The following is a 20,368-nucleotide window of genomic DNA, read 5'->3' on the forward strand; positions in this document are numbered from 1 at the left end:
CTTAGATACATAAGCAACAATTTCATATGGCATTCTCGAATGAGGTGACCTGTATTCAATTCCAAAAAAGACCTGATAAAAAACTGTTTGAGAGACTTATCACTGAGGTATAGTGACAAGCATTTGAATCAGTGAACTCTACTCTTTTAAATGGTTTTATGAGTGAAGCAAATTATTTTGAGTGATTGGTTATGTGCTTTATGCATTTTAATGTGACTTTCTAGAAAAAATATACTTCTTCTGTAACTGACATTATTTAAAAGAAAGCATAACATGCAGTGGTATTTCCTAGCACTAGTCATGAAGTTCCAACATGTTATCATCTGATATGGTCCTCACTCTAGAAATGGACATTTCAAAGTGATGAACAAATTAACTTTGATCTTCTAACCAAAGAGCATGACTCCACTGTGACTCTTAAGCTGCTTTACTAAAGGGTGATCTGCCAGATTTCTGTTAAATATCCATTTAAACTTTGTTCCTGTGTAAAATCCATAAAGGAATTTCTTATGTATACACTTGTAATCCTCACAGTGATTTGGCTCAGAGTACAGATGCATTTCAACAACTCAAATAGTTTACTGTAAGACTGTTTTATAAACCAGGAAAGCAAAACCTAATACTTAGCTTTCGGTGCATAAAATTGGATTTTCCATAGAAAGAAAAGAAGGATCTGATGATAATGAAATTTAAACTTCCATGTAGGAAATTACATACAGGAGAAAATTAGCAATCCAAAAAGCTACTTCTGTGTAACACTGACAGTCTTCAAAATGGCCAGTAGTTCAGAGCCAAGAAATGTAAGAGGTTAGAATAATAGTCAATTATTCTAATGCTTAATGGCATTAGTCTCCTAATAGGGAATGAACAAATTTGCATTCGGTGTGTATTGATATGAAGTGTGATCTCAAGAAGTTTCTGTCTGCCACTTACTGTCAGCTATCCTGTAATAGAGTTAGAAAGTTATCCTTGCAGACAGAGCTTTCAATGAGGATAAAGGGCATTTCTTCAGGTAAATTTGGACATTAAATCATCCACATAAGACAATACACATGCACGTACCTACATAAGCAAGTGAACACATGGCAATTTCTTGTCTGAACTCCGCGAGTATTTGTTTGCCGTTTGTTTCAACACTGAACATTGTGAACACTCTGGACATGTTCCTTGGAGAGTATGAGAGTGCTGTTATCATGTTCTAATGCTTTGTGTTGATTTGCCAGGTTCTCCTCAGAGAGTCAACGGCAAGGTCAGAGGAAGAATCTTTGTAGGAAACAACCCCGTTCCAGTTACATTTGAGAACACCGATCTCCACTCCTATGTTGTGATGAACCAAGGGCGTGCCTACACTGCTATCAGCACAATCCCAGAGACTTTGGGGTATTCTTTACTACCTCTTGCCTCTATTGGAGGTATCATAGGATGGATGTTTGCTGTGGAACAGCAAGGATATAAAAATGGATTCAGCATTACTGGTAACTTCTAAATTAAAATAATGTTCAAAATGGCTGTGCTTTTCTCTGTCTTGATAGAAAAGAAACATGTATTTAGAAGCAATATAGGGTGAAAACACATATCTATTCTGAGCTGCAAATTGGTTTTTTGTGATCAAAATTTTCACCATTTTTCATGTTTACAATATATAAACAATGCACCTTTCAATTTACTGTCAGTGTACAAGAACTAAGTGTGTTAGAGAGAAGATTGGCTTGGCCAGTTTCTGTTTCAGCAAGAGATTATTTAAAAGATCTTTTGGGGGGGGTGGAGTTGTTACTAGAATGTACATAGCTACTAAAAAAGTTTCTCCTACATATTCAAGAGACTTAACATGATATTTGCCTGATTGTACCAACAGAGCAACAGAGAAACGATAGTCTGACCTCCTGAGGGTCCAAAAAACTTTACAGAAACAGCTGCTGCATGACATGCAAATGACTCTGTTAGCTAGTTTGAGGGAAACCCCTGCTCACAGTTTGAGCTTTTCATAAGTGATTAAGGCCAAATCTGATTGGTTGTGCTGCTCTGAATTCAAGCTGTAGATTCAATCTGTTCTAGGAGAACATGTGTTTCTTTTTTAAATTTGATCTTTTACAGACATGTAATGTGAATTTAGTTGAACACAACTTTTTGGTTTGGGATTTTCTTGGATTTGGTATGTTTGAAGCTTGTTCTGGAATTTACAACATACATTTCACTTGGTTTTGATTTGGAAACAGACATACTGGACTTGGATTTTTTTTTTTTTAATCTCTGTATTCCTAATGGAAATTTTCTCTAAAATGTCTTTTTAAATGGTAGGATAAGGCCTACTGCTATTATCTTAGTCAGAACTTCCTTTTAAATTTAATAAAACCCTGCTGCCTCAGGTTTATTTGTGATTTATCATGTTTAGTGCTTAAAAAAATTGCTTGCAGTATCCAAGTATATTATCAGTGTACCTCTGAAAGTTATTTCTTTAGAACCACAAGATGTTAGCAATTGTGCTACATCAAAACTTGCAGACAATACTAATTTATATTTTGTCTACTAGAAGCAATATTTGGAATAGGAGGAATCGGAAACCTCTATTAAGTTTAGTGTTTAACTACTTCTCTTTCTTTAGGTGGTGAGTTTACACGGCAAACAGAAGTAACTTTTCTCCAAAATAATGAGAAGCTGCTTGTAAAGCAGAAGTTCAGTGGCATTGATGAGCATGGTCACCTTACCATCAGCACAGAAATGGAGGGCAGAATTCCTGAGATCCCATCTGGGTCATCAGTCCATATAGAGCCGTACACTGAACTCTACCACACTTCTAGTTCTGGTAAGGTTCCATAAGAGTGAAATGATAACAAAGTGCACAGACCAGAGACTGAAAAATCCTCATTCTTTTATTCCCTTTTTAACAAGTGTATTTAGGATCCTTTGACTTATAGAAAGTTGCTTTTTGCCTCTTAGGAAAAGGTTTCAAAAGAAGGTGGATTTTGAGTTGGACAATGTAAATATTTCTTATCTTTTCATTGAAGAAATACAAATTTAACTTTCTCGGAACTGTTGTTTGCAAAACACTCTCAATTTCCTTTTTTGTTGGCCTTTTTTTTATGCTGTTGATGTCAGTGTGTAAGTTGCAAAGGTTTTCTCTGTAAGTCCACAGCCCTTTAGTAGGAACTGTCCTGGCAGATAGCTTGTTGTGGTAATGTCATTAGGTGAGCTGTGATCTTTGAGACTAAACCCATTGTTTACTGCTCATGTAAACTTCATTACAATGACTTTGCAAGCATTTATCAGTATTATTTGAGCTGTTATTATTTGAGCTATTACTTCCATTTAACAACCAAATGGAAAATTACCTCTTAATTCACTAATCAGTTTCCTACATTTTCTCTTGAGTACTCCTCTCTCTTCTCTCTCAATTCCTTTGTCACACATTCTAGGTTTCCTAAGAAACTCATTATTCTTCCACTATTTACAGAGCAATCTTGTTTTGCTTACTTATTCAGCTTTGCTGTTCTTGGATAAAATGACAGGTATTTCAATATAGGAAGTAAAGGAGTGAGGTTGGAGAGTTGCTGCTGGCCAGCCAGCCCAGCTGTCAAAGAGCAGCACAGAGGAAGCGGCCTGTGGTGCACCCGTGTGCACATGAATACTGGAGACACTGCACTTTTCTCCAAGGGTGCCCTTTTGGTTGCTAGAGATGGAAAATGGTGTGGTTACATCGTCACTGCCTTACATTCACTAGTGTCTGGGTTTGGTAGCCAGCGCTGAACCCGCTTGTGCTTTGCCTGTTGTTTTGGACTGGGAGGAGGAGGAAGTGGAAGCAGCAGGAAGCTTCTGCTTCTGCTAAACAACTTGAGAGTTGGGGCAGTGTCTGCTCTACAGAACAGCTGCGTACTTGGCAGAAATGCTGTTCCCATGGAGGTAAAGTCCAGAGGCTGGAGGGAGGTGTCCTTCAGGCTGGATTTGATTTACCAGGATTGATTTACAAACAGCTGCAATTCTGCTGTCCTACGGCGTATCCAATGGACTTAGCAGAAATCCAGCTTTAGCCAGCTGTTACAAGTGGATTGATATAGGTGTGTTCTGGTGTCCCAACTAGGAATAGTGATGTTCTGAGGACTTTTCTGTTGGTGGGAGGATCCACAAGCCCTGATCTTTTTGAAGAGTTTTGTTTACAATTTTCCCCAATATAGAAAGCTGTTTTGAAGCTTACAGGAGCTCTCAGACATGCAGCTTCCTCAGGGCTCTGGTAAAATCCAAGGCTAATAGCCTACAATGAGCTAAAAGTGGGTGTAGTTTAGGCTGGTGAGATGGCTCTTGTCCTTCGCTTGGAGATCCATTTTATAAATCCACCTAAAGGAACATCTGAGTTTGCTGAGTTGAATTTTCCTTTCATTACTTGGAAATCCACAAAGTAAAGTTAATTTTTAAAAATATGTCAAAATAAATCAAATGGCTCATTTCTCAAAGCTGTGATACCTGAGAACAGTATAAGCATATTCAAGTGCTTGTTCCCTTGCATGGGAATACATCCACTTTCAAAGCTTGTAGGTTTTGAAATTCCCATTTGCACTACACAGGCTGCATCCCAGGTCTACAGACAGCATTTGGCAGCGTGCTTTTGTCTCTGCTCTGATCAGTGTGTTTGCTGTCATGTCCTAGTGATCACTTCATCATCCTCGAGGGAGTACACAGTGACGGAGCCAGAAAGGGATGGAGTTGCTTCCACGTACACGGGTGCCTATCAGTGGCGCCAGACCATCTCCTTCGAGGAGTGCATCCACGACGACGCCCCCCACTCTGCTCCTGCCACTCAGCAGCTCTCTGTGGACAGTGTGTTTGTGCTGTACAACAGAGACGAGCAGATCCTGCGCTACGCCATGAGCAATTCCATTGGCCCCATCAGTGGTGCGTATCAGTTGCACGTTTTGCTCTTTCTCTTTTGTGAGTAACTAAGAGCAGACATCCATCTTTTTAGCCTGCCCTAGCTGGGTGTTAATGAGTTAAATTAATTATTTTCATTATCTGGCAGCAGTCTAGATCCACCAGAGAAGGAGAGAAATGGAACTGTTGAAAATTTGTATTTTTATTTCAGAAAGAGTATTTAAGTGATGCTCTGTTCTTGAAGTTCACTGGGGTTTATGTTTAATTCCTTGAAATACTCTCAATACACCACCTTGAATCTATTCCCACTTGGATGTTGTTTATCTTTACCTAATTTTTAGTTCCTCTATTTATTATTTGGGGAGGGGGCATTGTCAGAGAAGAGAGCAAAAGAGGGGAATTAGACTTACCATGAATGAGTTTCTATAGTTTATCTTGAAACATGGCATTTTATCTTTGAATTGTAGGCAGCTTATGATAAAGGATATTTTTGGATGAGCTGTGCAAGCTTGCACTAACATCAGAAAGACAGCTAAGAGACAATTTGAAAATGCACACCACATGAGTATAAAACCAGGCTGTGCTTTTGTTTGTTACAAAAGAGAGTTCTGCTAATTAAAATGAATAAACCAAGCTGCTAAGAATCATGTTTTGAGCCTAGTGTCAGTGACTGGAAAATTAATTTTCTTTCTGTCTTGTTCTTTAGAGAGGTTTTTGTGGCTCTTTTTAAACTCAGTAGTCCTTTGTACAAGTATCAAGTAATACAGGTGCTATTAAACATGTGTCTAAGATATCACCTGCATATCACCTGCAAGGCCCTTTCTTCCTGATGCAAAAAGTGTTTTGTTGTTTAATGCGTGTTAATGAGCAGCCTCCCTCTGGGCCTTGACTGGGTGCTGTTGCTTGGACAGAGTCATCAAGGCTAAATATGGTCTCTCTTGCCAGATGGTTCTGCCGACATTAACCGGAATCCTTGCTACACTGGCACTCACAACTGTGACACCAACGCCGTGTGCCGTCCAGGAACTGGAAATCGTTTCTTCTGTGAATGCTCCATTGGCTTCCGTGGAGATGGAAACATTTGTTACGGTATCAGAAGACTTCAGTTCATTGCCAAAGGAGGGTCAATATACCCCATTTTCCTTGGGGTATATTGACCCTCAGGACTATCCATTCCAGCAAAATGAACTGCCCTGAAAGGCTGGTTTTAAGGTTGCTGGTGTATATATCTCAATAATCAAAGTAAGCAAGATTGACTGTCTTGAGGAGTACGTTTTCCTATTTTGCAAAGCATCTTTCCCACCCAGTTCATCTTTTTATAAAACATGTGGGAACTTAGTTGCAAGAAATTTACTGTAATGCAAGTTCTGGTTAAAATGAGTCAACAAGGTTAAAAGTTCACAAGGGAGATGAGAAATAGGAAACGCACGTGCAGACAGAGCATGGATATATGCAATTCATTGAAATAATCTTTTTCATGATCTACTTTGAAAATCCATTTCTGTTCAAAAAGACTCACATTTCCCAGCTCTGTCTAGCTCTGTATTCTTAGTGTATTTGGATTTTGTCTTGCAATCAAATCTCAGCACTAATACTTGTTTTCAGGAGATGAAAGTGTTTGCTAACGAAATGTGTCATCCCTATTAGCTAAAAATTTTTGGGAGGTTTTTAAAACCCAAAGCACAACTCTCCTTCCACTCCAACCCGCTAATCAACTTGCAACTGAAAACAACGGCATCACACTGTCCCTTCCAGTCCTCTGATGCTGTGAGTTGGGCAGCAGTGGATTAGAGATATATATGGATAAATGAAAAGGGAAACCTTTCCATGCTCTTCCAGTAGTTATCATTGCTTCTGATCACCTAAGGCTGCATTTTCTTTGGCTCCTCTTTCCTCTGCAATTTTCTGTTCCTTCCCTTTATTACTCCATGATGGAACTTCTTCTTTTTGGTGCAGATTAGCTGAGGATACAGTTACCTCAAAACTTACTTTCAGGTTATTAATATCTCTTAAGGGGTATGGTCTATCCAAGTTGTGGCCTAAGTACAGAAGACTGCTACTCATCTAGAGTTCCCCAGTTTCTGTTTTTCTGGCATCCACATTAAATGCATTTTTGTAATAACCAAGATGCTTTTAATACCCTAGATATTGATGAGTGTTCAGAGCAGCCGGGGCTGTGTGGCAGCAATGCAGACTGCAACAACCAGCCGGGAACTTACCGCTGCGAGTGTGTTGAGGGATACCAGTTTGCAGCAGACGGGCAGACTTGTGTTGGTAAGTTTCACGTTTCTTAAAGCATTGCCCACCAGCCTTTGGGCTGTGATCCCTCTCACAGGGACAGAAAACAGTGCTTCACAATCTGTGCTGATTTCTACTGTGAGTGGAATTCAGGAGTTTGTGCTGCAGCTCACGATTACCAGGCTTTTCTGCATTTTCCAAGTGCTGTGCTTTTGACTTTTGGGGGATTTGTGTTTTGTTTATGTCTAATCCAGAGTTCAGTTTAACAGATGAGATTTCAGTTACAGATTCATCCCTTGGACAAGATAGAGCACAGTTCTAAACCAGTATGTCTTGGCTATTGCAGACTTGTTCTGAAGTGATAATTTACCATGATGAAAAGGAATTGTAGCTGCAGATCATTCCACTGTTAAAATCTTTATGATTTGGCTCTTAGCTCATTTTTATAAACCATTAAATATCAAATTCGGTAGTTGTCACTGAATGAGTTTATTTTTCTGTAACTTAAACTTTTTTCTGGAGGAAGCCTGAATTAATCTGTATTTGCTAGGCTAAGATTGTTCTAACAAAGGATATCTTTGCCCTCTTTGCCCCGTTTTTCACTCAAGTTGTAGAAATTCCTTTTGGAAAAAGGAATCCACAAATGGTAGATAGAAGAGGGATAATGACAAACAACAAAAGAGGAGCAATGACTCTACCTCTAGAGCTGCAACTGTCAGGATAGGATGGAGATTATTCTTTTTTTTTCTTGTTAGAATTTTTGTCTTTGCAAGCTGACAGTAATTCCATACCAACAAAACCTATACACACTCTTCCAGTACAGCTGGAAGATCTTGTTTCTTTTGTAAAGTGATAACAGCTGAGGATTTTTTGCTTCTGCTGTGACAGCTTTGTAGTGGACGTTTAGCTACTCTTTGATCAGTTAATGCATCCAGGTCATTGCTTATTATAGCCAAGACTGTTCTTCAGTGAAGACAGAGGAGCCTTCACCTTACAGGAGAGAGTTGCATTACTTTCCTTGAGTTTGTGACTTTGCATGCTGTGTATTACACTGTCACAAGCCAGATTTCTCTGCTCCAGTAAGAATTACAATTCATGTCTGTTCCCTAAGTCACAGTGCACCCTAAGTCTCTTTGCTGCAGAACAGTCAGAAAAAGCAACTCCTTCTACCAAGGGCACTGGAAGGGACAGGGTGAGATGTGGAAGAGCAGCTTTCTGTTCCTTCCGTTATGTCCAACACTGCATTTCTGTGACTTGGACCTGAAAGGGAACATTCTTCCCTCCAGCCATGACCTCACCAGCTTCACTCTACCACTTTCCCATGAAGCTGATGTTCCACTTTTAGCAAGTGCTAAGTAATTCCTTGCCTAGCTTGAAGGATTTCAGTTTGATCCCTTCCTTCAACTAAAACCAAATTGCATTTGTAAGGCTGAAGAGAGGGAAGATAAACTCTAGTTTCCCAACAGATTGAAAATAAATGTCATGGTAATCTTTTCACAATAGAGAGTCTTACAACCTACAGAGAATCTGAACCTCAGAAGGGGAACAGCAACCCTCTGTGCTTTTGCAAGTTGCTCTGGGATAGGAGTTCTGACTCAGCTTTTTTGGAACCAGCACTTCTTTTCATACCAGCTGTGTGATTCACTGGGTAGCTTTGTAAGAGAGTTGTAAATAAATCTTGTCCTCCTATTTGTAGGATGAGAAACAGAAAGACTTGGGGACTCCCTTTGAGCTCCAACTCTTACTTTATGTATTTATAATACTGTTCTTAATGAATTTCTTTTCAATCCAAAACTTACTTAAGATATTAATGATTCTAACAATGATATCATTTCCTCCAGAGAAATAGAAAAAATTAGTGTTTTCAGAGATGGCTCTGATAGATATTTTTTGTTATTTCCCTGCTGACACTGTGGTAGTTTCCATCTGTGTGCTGTGATGAAATGAACATTGTAGAGTCTTGTCTTGGCTCCCTGTCAAATCCTTGTCATAATTGCGTAAAGACAGCTTTGGTGTTACAGCAGCCTCTGTTAGAGCAGCTGGAAGTCTGTTCCTAGATCTACACACCGGACACGCTATTTTCAGGCCCAAAATTTTTGTAATATTTTACCTCTTCCTATTTCAAGTCCCACGGTTTCCTTTCCTGTTCTCTGACATCACAGGTAAGCATAGGCAGAGCTCTGGCAACTTCTGAAACAATTTATGTGCAAAGTAGTGCAGTGCCTTCAGAGCCCCAGCTGGCAACATGAGAGAGTTATGAGAAGCTGCAGGTCAGGTCCCAGATCTCTCCAGTAGTTGACAAATGTGTTTATCTCCCATTGAGTGAGTCACAGCTCCTATTTGTTGCCAAGTGTCAGCAGCCCTGGGTCAGTACTAGGTTAATGTAGCAGGTCATCTAAATAATTCCCAGTGCAATGAAATGGCCACTTAGCTAACATGTGAGGTAGCTCTGTGAGATGCCTTACATTTTTCGTTCACGGCTCCTTTTCATAAACAAAGCTGGTATGGATATTAGGATCTGGCACTATGGTAGCCTTTCTGCCCCATTCTATATTAACAAGCACCTGTGTGGTGCAGAGGACAATCAATTCATTGTAAAACATTAATAAGATTTAACACTACTGAAAGGGGAGATTTCAGGGGGAAAAAAATCCCAATCCCCAGAGCAAAAAACCCTCAGTTCCTTGTTTCCTTTCTCTTCTGTAATCTTTCACAGATGTTGTTCTTTTGTATGAGCTTACTATGAGGCTTAGACTTTGTGAAGGAAAGTTCAGATTTTCATCTCCTCTCTTACACATTTAACCTGCAGCTGTGGAGTATGTGGTAAACCACTGCCAGAGGGGCACACACAACTGTGACATTCCTCAGCGTGCTCAGTGTGTGTACACAGGAGGGTCTGCCTATGTCTGCACCTGCCTCCCTGGCTTCTCCGGAGATGGGCGCGCCTGTGAGGGTGGGTAGCACCATTTCTTGTGGGGCTTTTGTACTCTTCACTGCACTACTGGGCTGGTTTTTGCTGTGTCCTATACCTACTTGTCATTTCAAGTAGGAAATTTCATAGTCTGAGTCCCTCAGGCAGGAATTGTTATTAAGCAGTTCTCTTTTCCTCCTCTCACTTTTGAATTTACTCTTCAAGTTAGGTCCATAGAGGGTCCAAGATGAGATAACTGCAGAAATTTCAGTAGTTGCAGCTACAGACTTTTGTCTGCTGCAACTGTTTGCATTGTATTGATTTAAATTACTAAGGTGGTGAAATAAAACACTCAGACTATGTAAAAAAATTGCATCCTATTTCATATCAGTCTGAGAGCAATGTGGGAACAGCTTTACCTAATTACGTGTTGGAAATGTGGCTAGTCAAATCCTACTTCTCTCGTTATGGTAAGTAATTTCTTTGGGAAATATGGACATATATGTCTAAAATAATGTGCAACTTAATTATGTCTGTTACCCTTTGGAATAGGAGAATCCTGGGACTTGCTGAGATAGAGAACCTAAAATACAGGCATGCTTCCCCCTTAGCCTCATTTTTTTATCTCCCTTGCATTTATGTACTAGATTATTTTCCAAAGAACTGTCTGTATGTCTAATCAGATACCCTAAAATAAGAACTTGAACACGTGGCAGGTTTGTACTTTATTTCATCGCTCTGACTTGTCCATCAGAAGGAACAGTCACCTGAGACTGATCTTTTCTTTTACAGATGTAGATGAATGTCAACAGGGCCACTGTCATCCAGATGCTTTCTGCTACAACACTCCTGGGTCCTTCAGCTGCCACTGCAAGGCAGGTTATCGTGGGGATGGTTTCCGATGTGTGTTAGGAGGTAAAATTCTATAGTTCTTGAAAGTTGGACCAGAAATATAATTTGGGATTTGGAGGATATGTATCTTAGTTTGGTTCCCTTCTGAAACAGTACCCACTGCCACGTTGGTGTCTTTATTCTTCTCAAGTCTTTCAAGTTTAGGACTTTACCAAGCTTATGTCAAAACTGTATCATGACTGCTATCACTTTTTCATGTTATCCTGTTCAATGTCCCATTTTATGTTTTGTTTACTCTATCCTCAGCAGTTTTCAGCCCCAAGCTGATACTATCTTTTGAAATTGCCTTGTGTAAAGGTTTGACTGTGGGGGTGATTTGGTTTGCATAGTCAGTAATCACTTACCATAAAATACCTGGAATTTTTGGCAATGCAAATGAATGCAATATTTACAGGAAAAAGGTGAAAAATGAGACCCAAGTCACGAGGCTCTTGTCTGCAGTGAGATCTAGATGCCTAAATGCCACCTGTAGGTCTAGAAAGACTACAGTTTCCAGCTGGCACTTACTTGTTTCTGTATTTATCCAGTTTATTCTCTATTCAGGAGAAAGTTCTTTACCCTCACACTTCTTTACCCTTGTACTTGGGGGCTTGAAGTATAAAACTCAACTTGAAGCTATGCTTAAAAAAAAAGGGAAGAAAGAGCACAAAGTAGTGCTGTTATTTTACTTTAATTCAACAGCATGGCAAACCTATGGGACAGCACTCAGGTTTTGTAGATGGTGAATCTTTCATCCAGGAAATAAAGCCTAACTTCTCAGTATATTCAAACCCAGTTCTTCTTCCTCTAAGATTCTTGCTGTTGGGCATTTCTCAACAGACTGAAAATCAAACTGTGCAGTCAAGAGAAACAAGAATATCCTAGGGCCAAAAGGAAAGAAAGGGTTTGGGGGTTTGGGTTGGGTTGTTTTGTTGGATTTTTTTAATAGTTGACCTGCTTGCTTCAAAGTGCTTCTCTGTGTGGCATGATATTGCTACCTGAGACTTAATATTTTTACCTTGCCTCTATATTCCCTAAGTCTGAATTTCTGACCTTTTTTTTCCCTACAATTAGATGCTCAGTTTTTGAAACCAAAAAGCAAAGGATTGCACAGAGGAAAGAAAAAGAATCACAAAGGTGATTCTAGTTTTAGATCATATTTACATGACACTTCACCATGTACACAGTAACCCATTATGTGAAATCACCCAGTGTTTGTAGATTTTTATATCATAGGTAAATTTCAGGAGGTTTTGAAGTGTTTAATTCTGAGGCGTAGCTTTCACCACTTTGTCAGTCTTATAATTTTTAACTAACATTTCATGCATAATCACCCATGTGTATTTTCATTTTATTACCAGATGAATGAGGAACTAACTGGTGTTTATGACCTGTGTCAAAATATTTAGTTAACTATCCAGCTGATAAAAACAAAATTATTTCTGCTAGAGGAGAAATTTGATGTGAATAACTTGAAGCAAATCAAACCTTAAAGCTTCCAGTTCTTCAGGCAGAACTGTAGAGGAAAAACATTGCTTTCATGTCTGCCACATGCCCTTTGTAGATGAAACAGATGGTTTTGTAGATTGATATTTGCAAGCAACCAATTAACTTTATTACAAGGACACAATTAATTTCTTCTGAGTATATGTGATGGCTTACTTAAGTTGCAGGGGTTTTTGTGTTATTCTTAACCCCGTTTTTTTTTGCAGTGGTTAGTGTGTCTACTAAACTGCTAAGCACATGGTATTATTTTGTAGTAACTTTATTTCCTACTTATCCTGTACACTTCCTCACTTTCTGTGCTCAACACAATTATGTCTTGAATGGGGATTTTTCCATGTCACAATTTTAATAGTAGTAACAAAATATTTTTAAGAATTTTGTATCTCCTGTTCTAGTGGGCGGAGGTCTGCAAGGCTTTGTTAGTCTTCATATATGCCTCACTGATAATTTTTTTTTAACACGGTTTTGTATTACCAGTGGAAGACAGGCTTTTAGAAACACTTGTATCAATTATCTCTGCTCATTAAATGTTCTGAGCAGTAAAAAAAAAGATCTGTGTGGATAAGAAGTCTCACTTTTGCTGAATTGTGACTGAAGTACAAAGTATCTGTGTTGCTCAGCTAGTCTGCAGCAATGCAATGTTTACAACTTAGTGACTGCTCCCTTCATGGAGTTAATAGAACAATAGCTGCCCTTGGGGTGTCATCTGTTGCTAAAGCTTTAGTGCTTCTAGAATGGATAGATCCATCAGTTAATCATTGCCAGGGACAGAAACAAACTATACTTCCTGAAGCCTCACAGAAGTAGTTTAGTTTACTCTAACACTCAATTTGTAAAGTAAGTTGCTTCAGAATGGAGATTGCAAAGGAGGCTGTATTGTATTCAGCTGTAATTAAAGAGTCTTTCTCCCCGTTTTTACCCACTGAGGATTTGATCTAATAAGCCTCAGTGTAGTAACTGAAGTTTTTCCTGGTTGTTAATAGCATGGAAATTTCATTCATCCAAATACTCAGTTCTTTTTGCTGTTCTCTGTTCCAACCCATGTGTAGAATTCCTTGCTTGCTTGGTGTCTTTGTCTTTATATGGAACCTACTGTTAAATCTCAGTGGCAACTCTTGAAACAAGTAAACTAACAAGAAAAATGGATTTGAGTCACACACGTGGGAATGTCTGTAGGAGTGAACTGGCAGGGTAATGAAGGAGTTAATGATGCTGGAATGTCCTGCTGCTCCCTGCTATTAAGAAAGCCTGTACTTCATTATTTCCTCACGCTTCATTTTTCCATTTCAAAAAAACCAGATGTCTGAGTGTTCCTACCCCTGCAGACCCCAGACACTGTTTACTAAACAGAAACAAGCCTGGATTCTTGGAACTAGGAACTGTTAAGAGCTATTCTCTGATCATCTGTGTGCAACTGGTTTCACATGAGAAACACGCTTACCAGGACAAAACTGTAAGTGAGGAATTACAAAGGAAAACAAAGGGACAAAGGCAAGCTTTTTCATTTGAGTTTTTAATTTTCTTTTCTCCAGCATCTGAGGACAGCAATTAAAAATGTCAATAAAACTCTTTGAATAAAAGAAGTCCATACATCTCGGTTTCTCATCCTTTTATTCAGCTTCCATATTTTTAAAGAAAGTCCATAAATCATTTTCTACGTTGCTGCTACAAGAGCAATCCTCTATGACTAAAAATACCTCAAACATTTGTATATGGCTGTAGTTTAGTTTTTACTCCATTCTGTTTCTTTCTTCACACATGTGGGAAATGTGTACGTGCATATTTTTTATCTCATCTTTCCATATTCATTTCCATTTTCATTTTTACAAATTTCAGTGATTTTTCTACTTCTAATTTTACAAATTTGATAATCTATTTCAGTGATTTTTTTTAAAATCCAAATAGCTACTGGTAATTTGTTAAACAAATGAAAAAAAAAGTTTAATACTCATCAAATACAAGTTGATTCTTCTGAAGAAGGATATACATTTAGCTGAAGTTCAGGATGCACCATTCTGTATATCTAGTCTGACTCGTACTGTGTTCCACGGGACACAAATTCTGCATTGCACCTTTGTTCTCTGTTCTGCTCTGCAGCTTGGATCTTAGGAGCATTTTCCTGTACACTTGTTGAATTTCTCACTGTTCTTTTGAACTGTGATTGCCAGAGCTGGATGCAGTATTTCCTGAATCATCTCCCCAGCCTCATATTCTTCTCTATGCCTGTATATTCCCTCTGTATATGCTGAAATTTTTTTTAATATCCTCTCACAAGCCCTACAGCACCGAGCTGTGATCTGCTGATATCTTTTTCAGCTTGTAGTTTCAAAGATTAGTCTATTTTTAGAGGCTTGTCTACACAGTTTATTCCAAGCAGTGTGACTTTGCATTTATGTCCCGTTCTTCTCATGTGGCCTGTTTCACTTCCACAAATGATGCAAGCTATGGTTGTATATCTTCCTCTGGAATCCACATGATGGAATTAAATTTCTTAATATGGAAATTTAAAAGCAAGACTAAGGTAATATGGGAATTTACTAAATTCCCCTACTTCATGACATTTGACTTCTGACTCAGCTTATTTCTTTCAGTTTTTAATTATTTGCCAATTTAAGTGCTTAGTTTCAAATATGTTACAGTCCTGTGGGCATAAATAGAGCTCCATAGGAAAGCACAAAGCTATTAGGTCAGTGTATTACCTTCAGCAATCAAGCATCAACTGCACCAAAACCCAGTGAGGATGGGATTTTACTTAATTTTACAGCAAATGCCAATTGGTAATGTTTAAATGCATACACTAAAAAATACTGTAACTTGATCCTGCTGTGAATGAAGAGCTGATGTCACCCCTGCTTTTTTTCATCACCAACAATTACCTAGGTCCTGCTTTTACCAGTTGTTTCATCTCTGGTAGAATGAGCTAATCCTGGTGTATACCATTTTTATCATTGTTGACATGATCATTTGCCTTGCCTTTCAAATGTGGGTTTCAAGAATGGTAAAAACCTCCTAAAAATCAGGGCTAGTTATCCCTGTATATGGAGCCTTGAAACAGGCATGGCTTGTTTTTCATTTACTACAATCAGGTGCAGTAATAGGTGTAACAGCACCTTTACACCAGGTAGGTGTTACTTGCTGTTGGCACTACCAGTTGTATTTAATGGACTTTTTCTCCATGCCAATCACGAGATCAGAGAAGTCTCCTAGTGGTAATTGTTCTGTATCTTTGAAGAGTCTTGACTGGATGAAATAATATGGTATTTATGTTAAAGGCAAGCTCACTAAGAAACCACATTTAGGCTGCTAAATTTAGGTAGTGAAGGAAATTTACTGGCTCTTAGGTTTCTGTCTGGTTGCTGCCTTCCAAAGTAACCCTTGTGCTGCTTAAATATGTGCCCCGTCTTGTTACCCCTTTTGTCTAGCTTGTGCTGTTAGCTCATCAAGGCAGGACATGTGCTTTATTTGTTGTGTCAATCTCATCTTTCAACCTCTGTCATACCTAGGCTAATTTCAAAGAGTTAATTAATGCAATTTAAAACTTGCAAAATCAGAGCCTCTTCTCCTTGATGCAAATATTTTTATGCAAGTAAAAATTCAGTGTTGATGGGTTTTTTAGAAAGAACCAGTCATATGCTCTGTCTTCTAGAAATTCAGTACTAATTTTGAAAATTATTTTGTTTTGACAAGTCTTTTGACTTTAGTGTTGTTAAGTGCATAGGTAGACCATTTGTGAGATTGGTCTTGATCAGTGCAAGATAAGTTCTCTTAAAAAATACAATCAGAATTCCTGAGTAAAATCTGCAGATATTAATATGAACATTGTCTTTAAATTAGAACAGATATTGATATTTCAAGTCGCCAACAACACTAGTGTATTTTATGTGTAACCACTGGGTCCTCTCTGGGAGTGTATACACCCTCCTTTCCTTAATTCATATAGAATATGGATTAAAAAATTGTAAGCTGCTGGTATATACCCTATTTTTATGAGTTTTCCTATGCAAAGAAGAAAAGGAACAGGTTCTACCTTTTTTCTTATATCCTGCTGAGGAGGAGTTGATAGTGTTTCTCAAAGCTGAGAGGATGCAATTATGAATTTTTTTTCTGCTCTGGACAAAAATATGCATGGGGTAGTTTACCTATACTCTGTGTTCCCCCTACTTTCTCCCATGAGCAGTGCCTATAATGAGAGTTAAGAATAAAAAAAAAACCTGTGGCAAAACCATCTGTTTAGTGGAGTCAACATTTCTTTTACCTGCATGCTGCATAGGACATTGAATACATGAAAAAAAAATTTGAGACAGATAGTGGAGGCTTTCCCACGGGCCTGGTTTTGTAGGTTGATTCAAGGCTCTCCACCACCCACATTAAAAGCAATGCCAAATATTTCAGTTGTTCAGTGAGCTGTTCTCCAGTCATTTATATTTCTCTAATTATGTCCAGGTGCATGAAACTTGTCCAAGGCTTTTGCTTGCATAACTAGTTTAAATATTAATAAAAATCCTCCCTTCTTTTTTACAGAACATAGCTTTGCACCACAACAGTCTGTAGATGCATGGGATTAGCTTTTTGCTCAGGGGTCAGTCTAGTCTGAGCCACACCAAATTAATCCCGTCCATCAGGCAGTGTAAAAACAAGGAAAGGAATAAATGGAATTATAATGTTAAAGACTCTTGAGTAGACAGTTTGTGCTAAGTATTTCTAAATGTCTGTAGAAATCACTGACAGGGAAAGCATACTCTTCCATAATTACATCTTTCTCTCCCAGGGATCTCAAGTGTATGGTAAAACCAATCTTTGTCTGGAGAAGGAAATACATTATTTTTGTTGTATTCTTTTAATTTCATTGTATTGTTTGGCTTCTGGAAGCTTTATTGATCCAGATGACTTTTCCTACTGCATCATAGATAATATAATAAGAAGGTGTAAATTTTAGTTCAGCCTATTTTGTAAAATTGAAACATATAGAGCCAGATCCCTGAATGTCCTGATCTGACATCTGAAAAGTTTCTTTCCTCTGTAGTCTCTGCAGTAATATATATGCATGTGGTTTAGCCAATGTGCATGGTATGTTTCTCTGTGCTTCACCAGGGAGTGGACAAACTGTTCCTGCAATTCCTTTCTTACATCCAGAAGAATGAAATGAATGCTCAAAATTCGTAACTGAACTTTAAAAACTTAATATACATCATAGCAATGAATTGCATCACTTCCTAAGATGTGTAGAGAATTTGGCTTCTGCCTCATGTTGTGGTTTTCTCTTGTGGCTTTGAAAGATGTCTTGACTTTTAGCATTACAGAAAAACCTTCAGCTGCTGTAAGGACTGTCTAATTAGTCACATTTTAAGGCCAATGGATAATTGCCAGTGAGTAGACATCAGGGTCAAAAGTCAGACAGAATGTTCATGCTCATCTGCTTCAAGAAGAACAACCATGTTTTCTAGCTTCTGTTTATGACCCTTGAATGAAGGAAGATGTAGAGGACCTGTTTGTTCCCTTTTAAATTAGGCAGTAAAAGATTAAACAAGCTTAAGGCAAATGTGTCACACTTACATAGGGCAGACTGGAAGCTGTTCTGGAGTCACATACCTTCAAGGTTTGTAACAGTGTCCTGTTCTGCTAGAGGTAAGAATTCTTGTGTATAGGTGGTCAGCATATGTTAACTGTTCATGGACTGTAGTTATTAGCTAAAACAGAAATATTCACTGGGGTTTGTTTTATTCTGTTATTTTTTCTTCCCCAGACGCAGAAAAGACCAAATGCCAGCATGAACGCGAAGTAGCTCTTGGCAGTGGAGGTGCTTTCTTCCCAAGGGATGTAAGAGCTGGGCACTTCATTCCCCAGTGTGATGAGCATGGGAATTACCTGCCCACTCAGTGCCATGCTGGCAGTGGATATTGTTGGTGTGTGGATAGGGATGGAAATGAGATTGATGGCACCAGAAGCGGTCCGGGAGTTCGACCACCATGTAAGTGGCTGAAAGGAGTTTTCTTGTGGGTATCTCTCCATCTGAGTGCACTGTCTCCCAAATGTGGAGCTTAGTCCTTCCCTGAGATACAGCACTGACTTGGAGAAATGCAGATTTCTGCTGTCCCAGTGGTGATATGTCTCATGCCTTAACACACACTTTTCCTTCAGCCGGGGCATCTGGACAGTTGTGGTAAGCTTCTGAATAAGAAGGGGGTTTTCTAGCTTCTTCCTTGCCTTGAAACAGTGAGAGGCCCAGATAATCTCTGCCCTCTGGGAGCTGTAAGAGCTGACTTGCCTCAGGAAATGAAGGATATTCCTTCCTACGTCTTCCTCACTTCAGCTGCACAATAAGATAGATTTTTCTAAACGTTTGAAGCAAAGAGCAATTTCAGAGCCAAACATGAAAAGACCTATTATGTCAATTGCTCCTTCCCTGTCAGCCAAGGGGAAAATTTCAGAAGCTTTCTGCATCTGATTATAGTTATTAATGTCTGCTTATAGGGCTGTTTCCTTCTAAGAAGCCTGACTGCAATTGTGTCTCTGCAAATAATAAGGAGCCTTGTTGTGCTGTACAAGCTGATCTTTTCCCCATCTGTTTCCTTCTCTGTTAACCAGGTCTGAGCACAGCCGCTCCTCCTGTAGTCATTGGGCCCTCTGTTCGACCAGACACGGTACCTCTGCCGCCAGGAACGCACTTGCTTTTCGCCCAAAGTGGTAAAATTGAACATGTCCCACTAGAGGGAAACAATATGAAGAAAAACGGTGCAAAAGCCCTCTTGCACATTCCAGTAAGTGATTTACTATACTAAGTCCATGTTTCTTAGAAGATCCTTGACAAAGATGAAAGCTACTCGATAATTTAAAGTGAAATCATAATTTTTATTCTTCATTAAAATTTCAGTATGCCATCAATTTGTTACTGAAAATTCTTGACCTGACTAGTCAAAAATCTTAAATCTAAGGTATGGAAGAAAAAAAAATTTCCTTTTAAAGAATGGCTCCCAATAGATTACAAGACAAAAATCTAATCTCACATGCTTCCAGTAGCTCTTGATATAAACTCCTCTCTATTCACACTTCTATTGAATTTCCAACTCTGGTACAAAAGTTTAGGACACCTACAGTAGCAGTAGGTGGAGAGGCCCTTTTTTCCATTCCTACTCCCTCAAAGCTTTTTCCTAAGTTTTTTCCTAATCTATTCCTGTTTTGTTCAGTCAGTTGTCTCCAATTCTTGGCTACACATGTATTTTTCTTTCTTTTTTTTTTTTGCTTCCTTCCCCATGTGTAAGCCCGATGGGTGGTAGATATTTTCCCATGCTTTTTACTACTGTCTTGAGAATCTTTTTTCCTAGAAAATGAATTCCCGATGCTGAGAACCTCTCTTTTCCACCACCTGTGTCACATGCCAGCCCTTTTCACTGGCAATTTCAACACATTCATTTGTTTTGCCCAAGGCCTAGGATTTCTGTTTTCATTCCAGTGTTATTTTATTTATAATAGATGTCAATATTGAGTAGCATGCTGATCTCTTTTTATATATATACATATATATAATACTGAGTAGTTAGTAAATCAAATACTGGCTATATTACACAGATTCACTTCATTAAATAATACTATAAATTTCTGTGATGTAAGGGCAAAATCAAGGTTTTGTCCCTTATGTAAAGTGCTGCTGCAATAACATAAAAAAAGTAAAATGCTGTATAAAAATGATGTAACGAGGTTGAAGGTGACATGATTCTGAATAATTGACACCTAGTCTTATTATTTACTTGATCTAACTTGAATTAATTAATTAGAAGTATCTTGAGGAAAGAACTTCCAAGAGATAAGATGCAATTCTTTCTTGAAACTTTCAATTAAAAGGAAACTTTCGGTCTCTGCTAGCATTGCTGACTTTGTGTTGTCTGTGTTGTGTATTTGCAAAGTGGTACCAGAGGTGTTTAGGTTGTTTGCAATCCACAGAGCTAATGCACGGTGATGAATAAG

The 20,368-nt window shown here is 38.6% G+C and overlaps 1 protein-coding gene across 2 annotated transcripts in view; it reads left to right on the forward strand.

Moving 5' to 3' along the window:
• The window catches only part of NID1 (nidogen 1), a 59,779-nt gene that overhangs the window by 27,318 nt on the left and 12,093 nt on the right, over nucleotides 1–20,368 (forward strand). For both annotated transcript variants that reach the window (XM_063390442.1, XM_063390441.1), the window contains 9 exons: nucleotides 1,224–1,475; nucleotides 2,603–2,803; nucleotides 4,639–4,884; nucleotides 5,806–5,949; nucleotides 7,006–7,134; nucleotides 9,908–10,051; nucleotides 10,802–10,924; nucleotides 18,150–18,374; nucleotides 18,992–19,164. In XM_063390442.1, the coding sequence (XP_063246512.1) occupies nucleotides 1,224–1,475; nucleotides 2,603–2,803; nucleotides 4,639–4,884; nucleotides 5,806–5,949; nucleotides 7,006–7,134; nucleotides 9,908–10,051; nucleotides 10,802–10,924; nucleotides 18,150–18,374; nucleotides 18,992–19,164 (1,637 nt within the window). The remainder of the gene's footprint in view (nucleotides 1–1,223; nucleotides 1,476–2,602; nucleotides 2,804–4,638; nucleotides 4,885–5,805; nucleotides 5,950–7,005; nucleotides 7,135–9,907; nucleotides 10,052–10,801; nucleotides 10,925–18,149; nucleotides 18,375–18,991; nucleotides 19,165–20,368) is intronic.

Source organism: Prinia subflava, chromosome 2 (assembly GCF_021018805.1).
Source record: "Prinia subflava isolate CZ2003 ecotype Zambia chromosome 2, Cam_Psub_1.2, whole genome shotgun sequence".
Taxonomy (NCBI): Eukaryota; Metazoa; Chordata; class Aves; order Passeriformes; family Cisticolidae; genus Prinia; species Prinia subflava.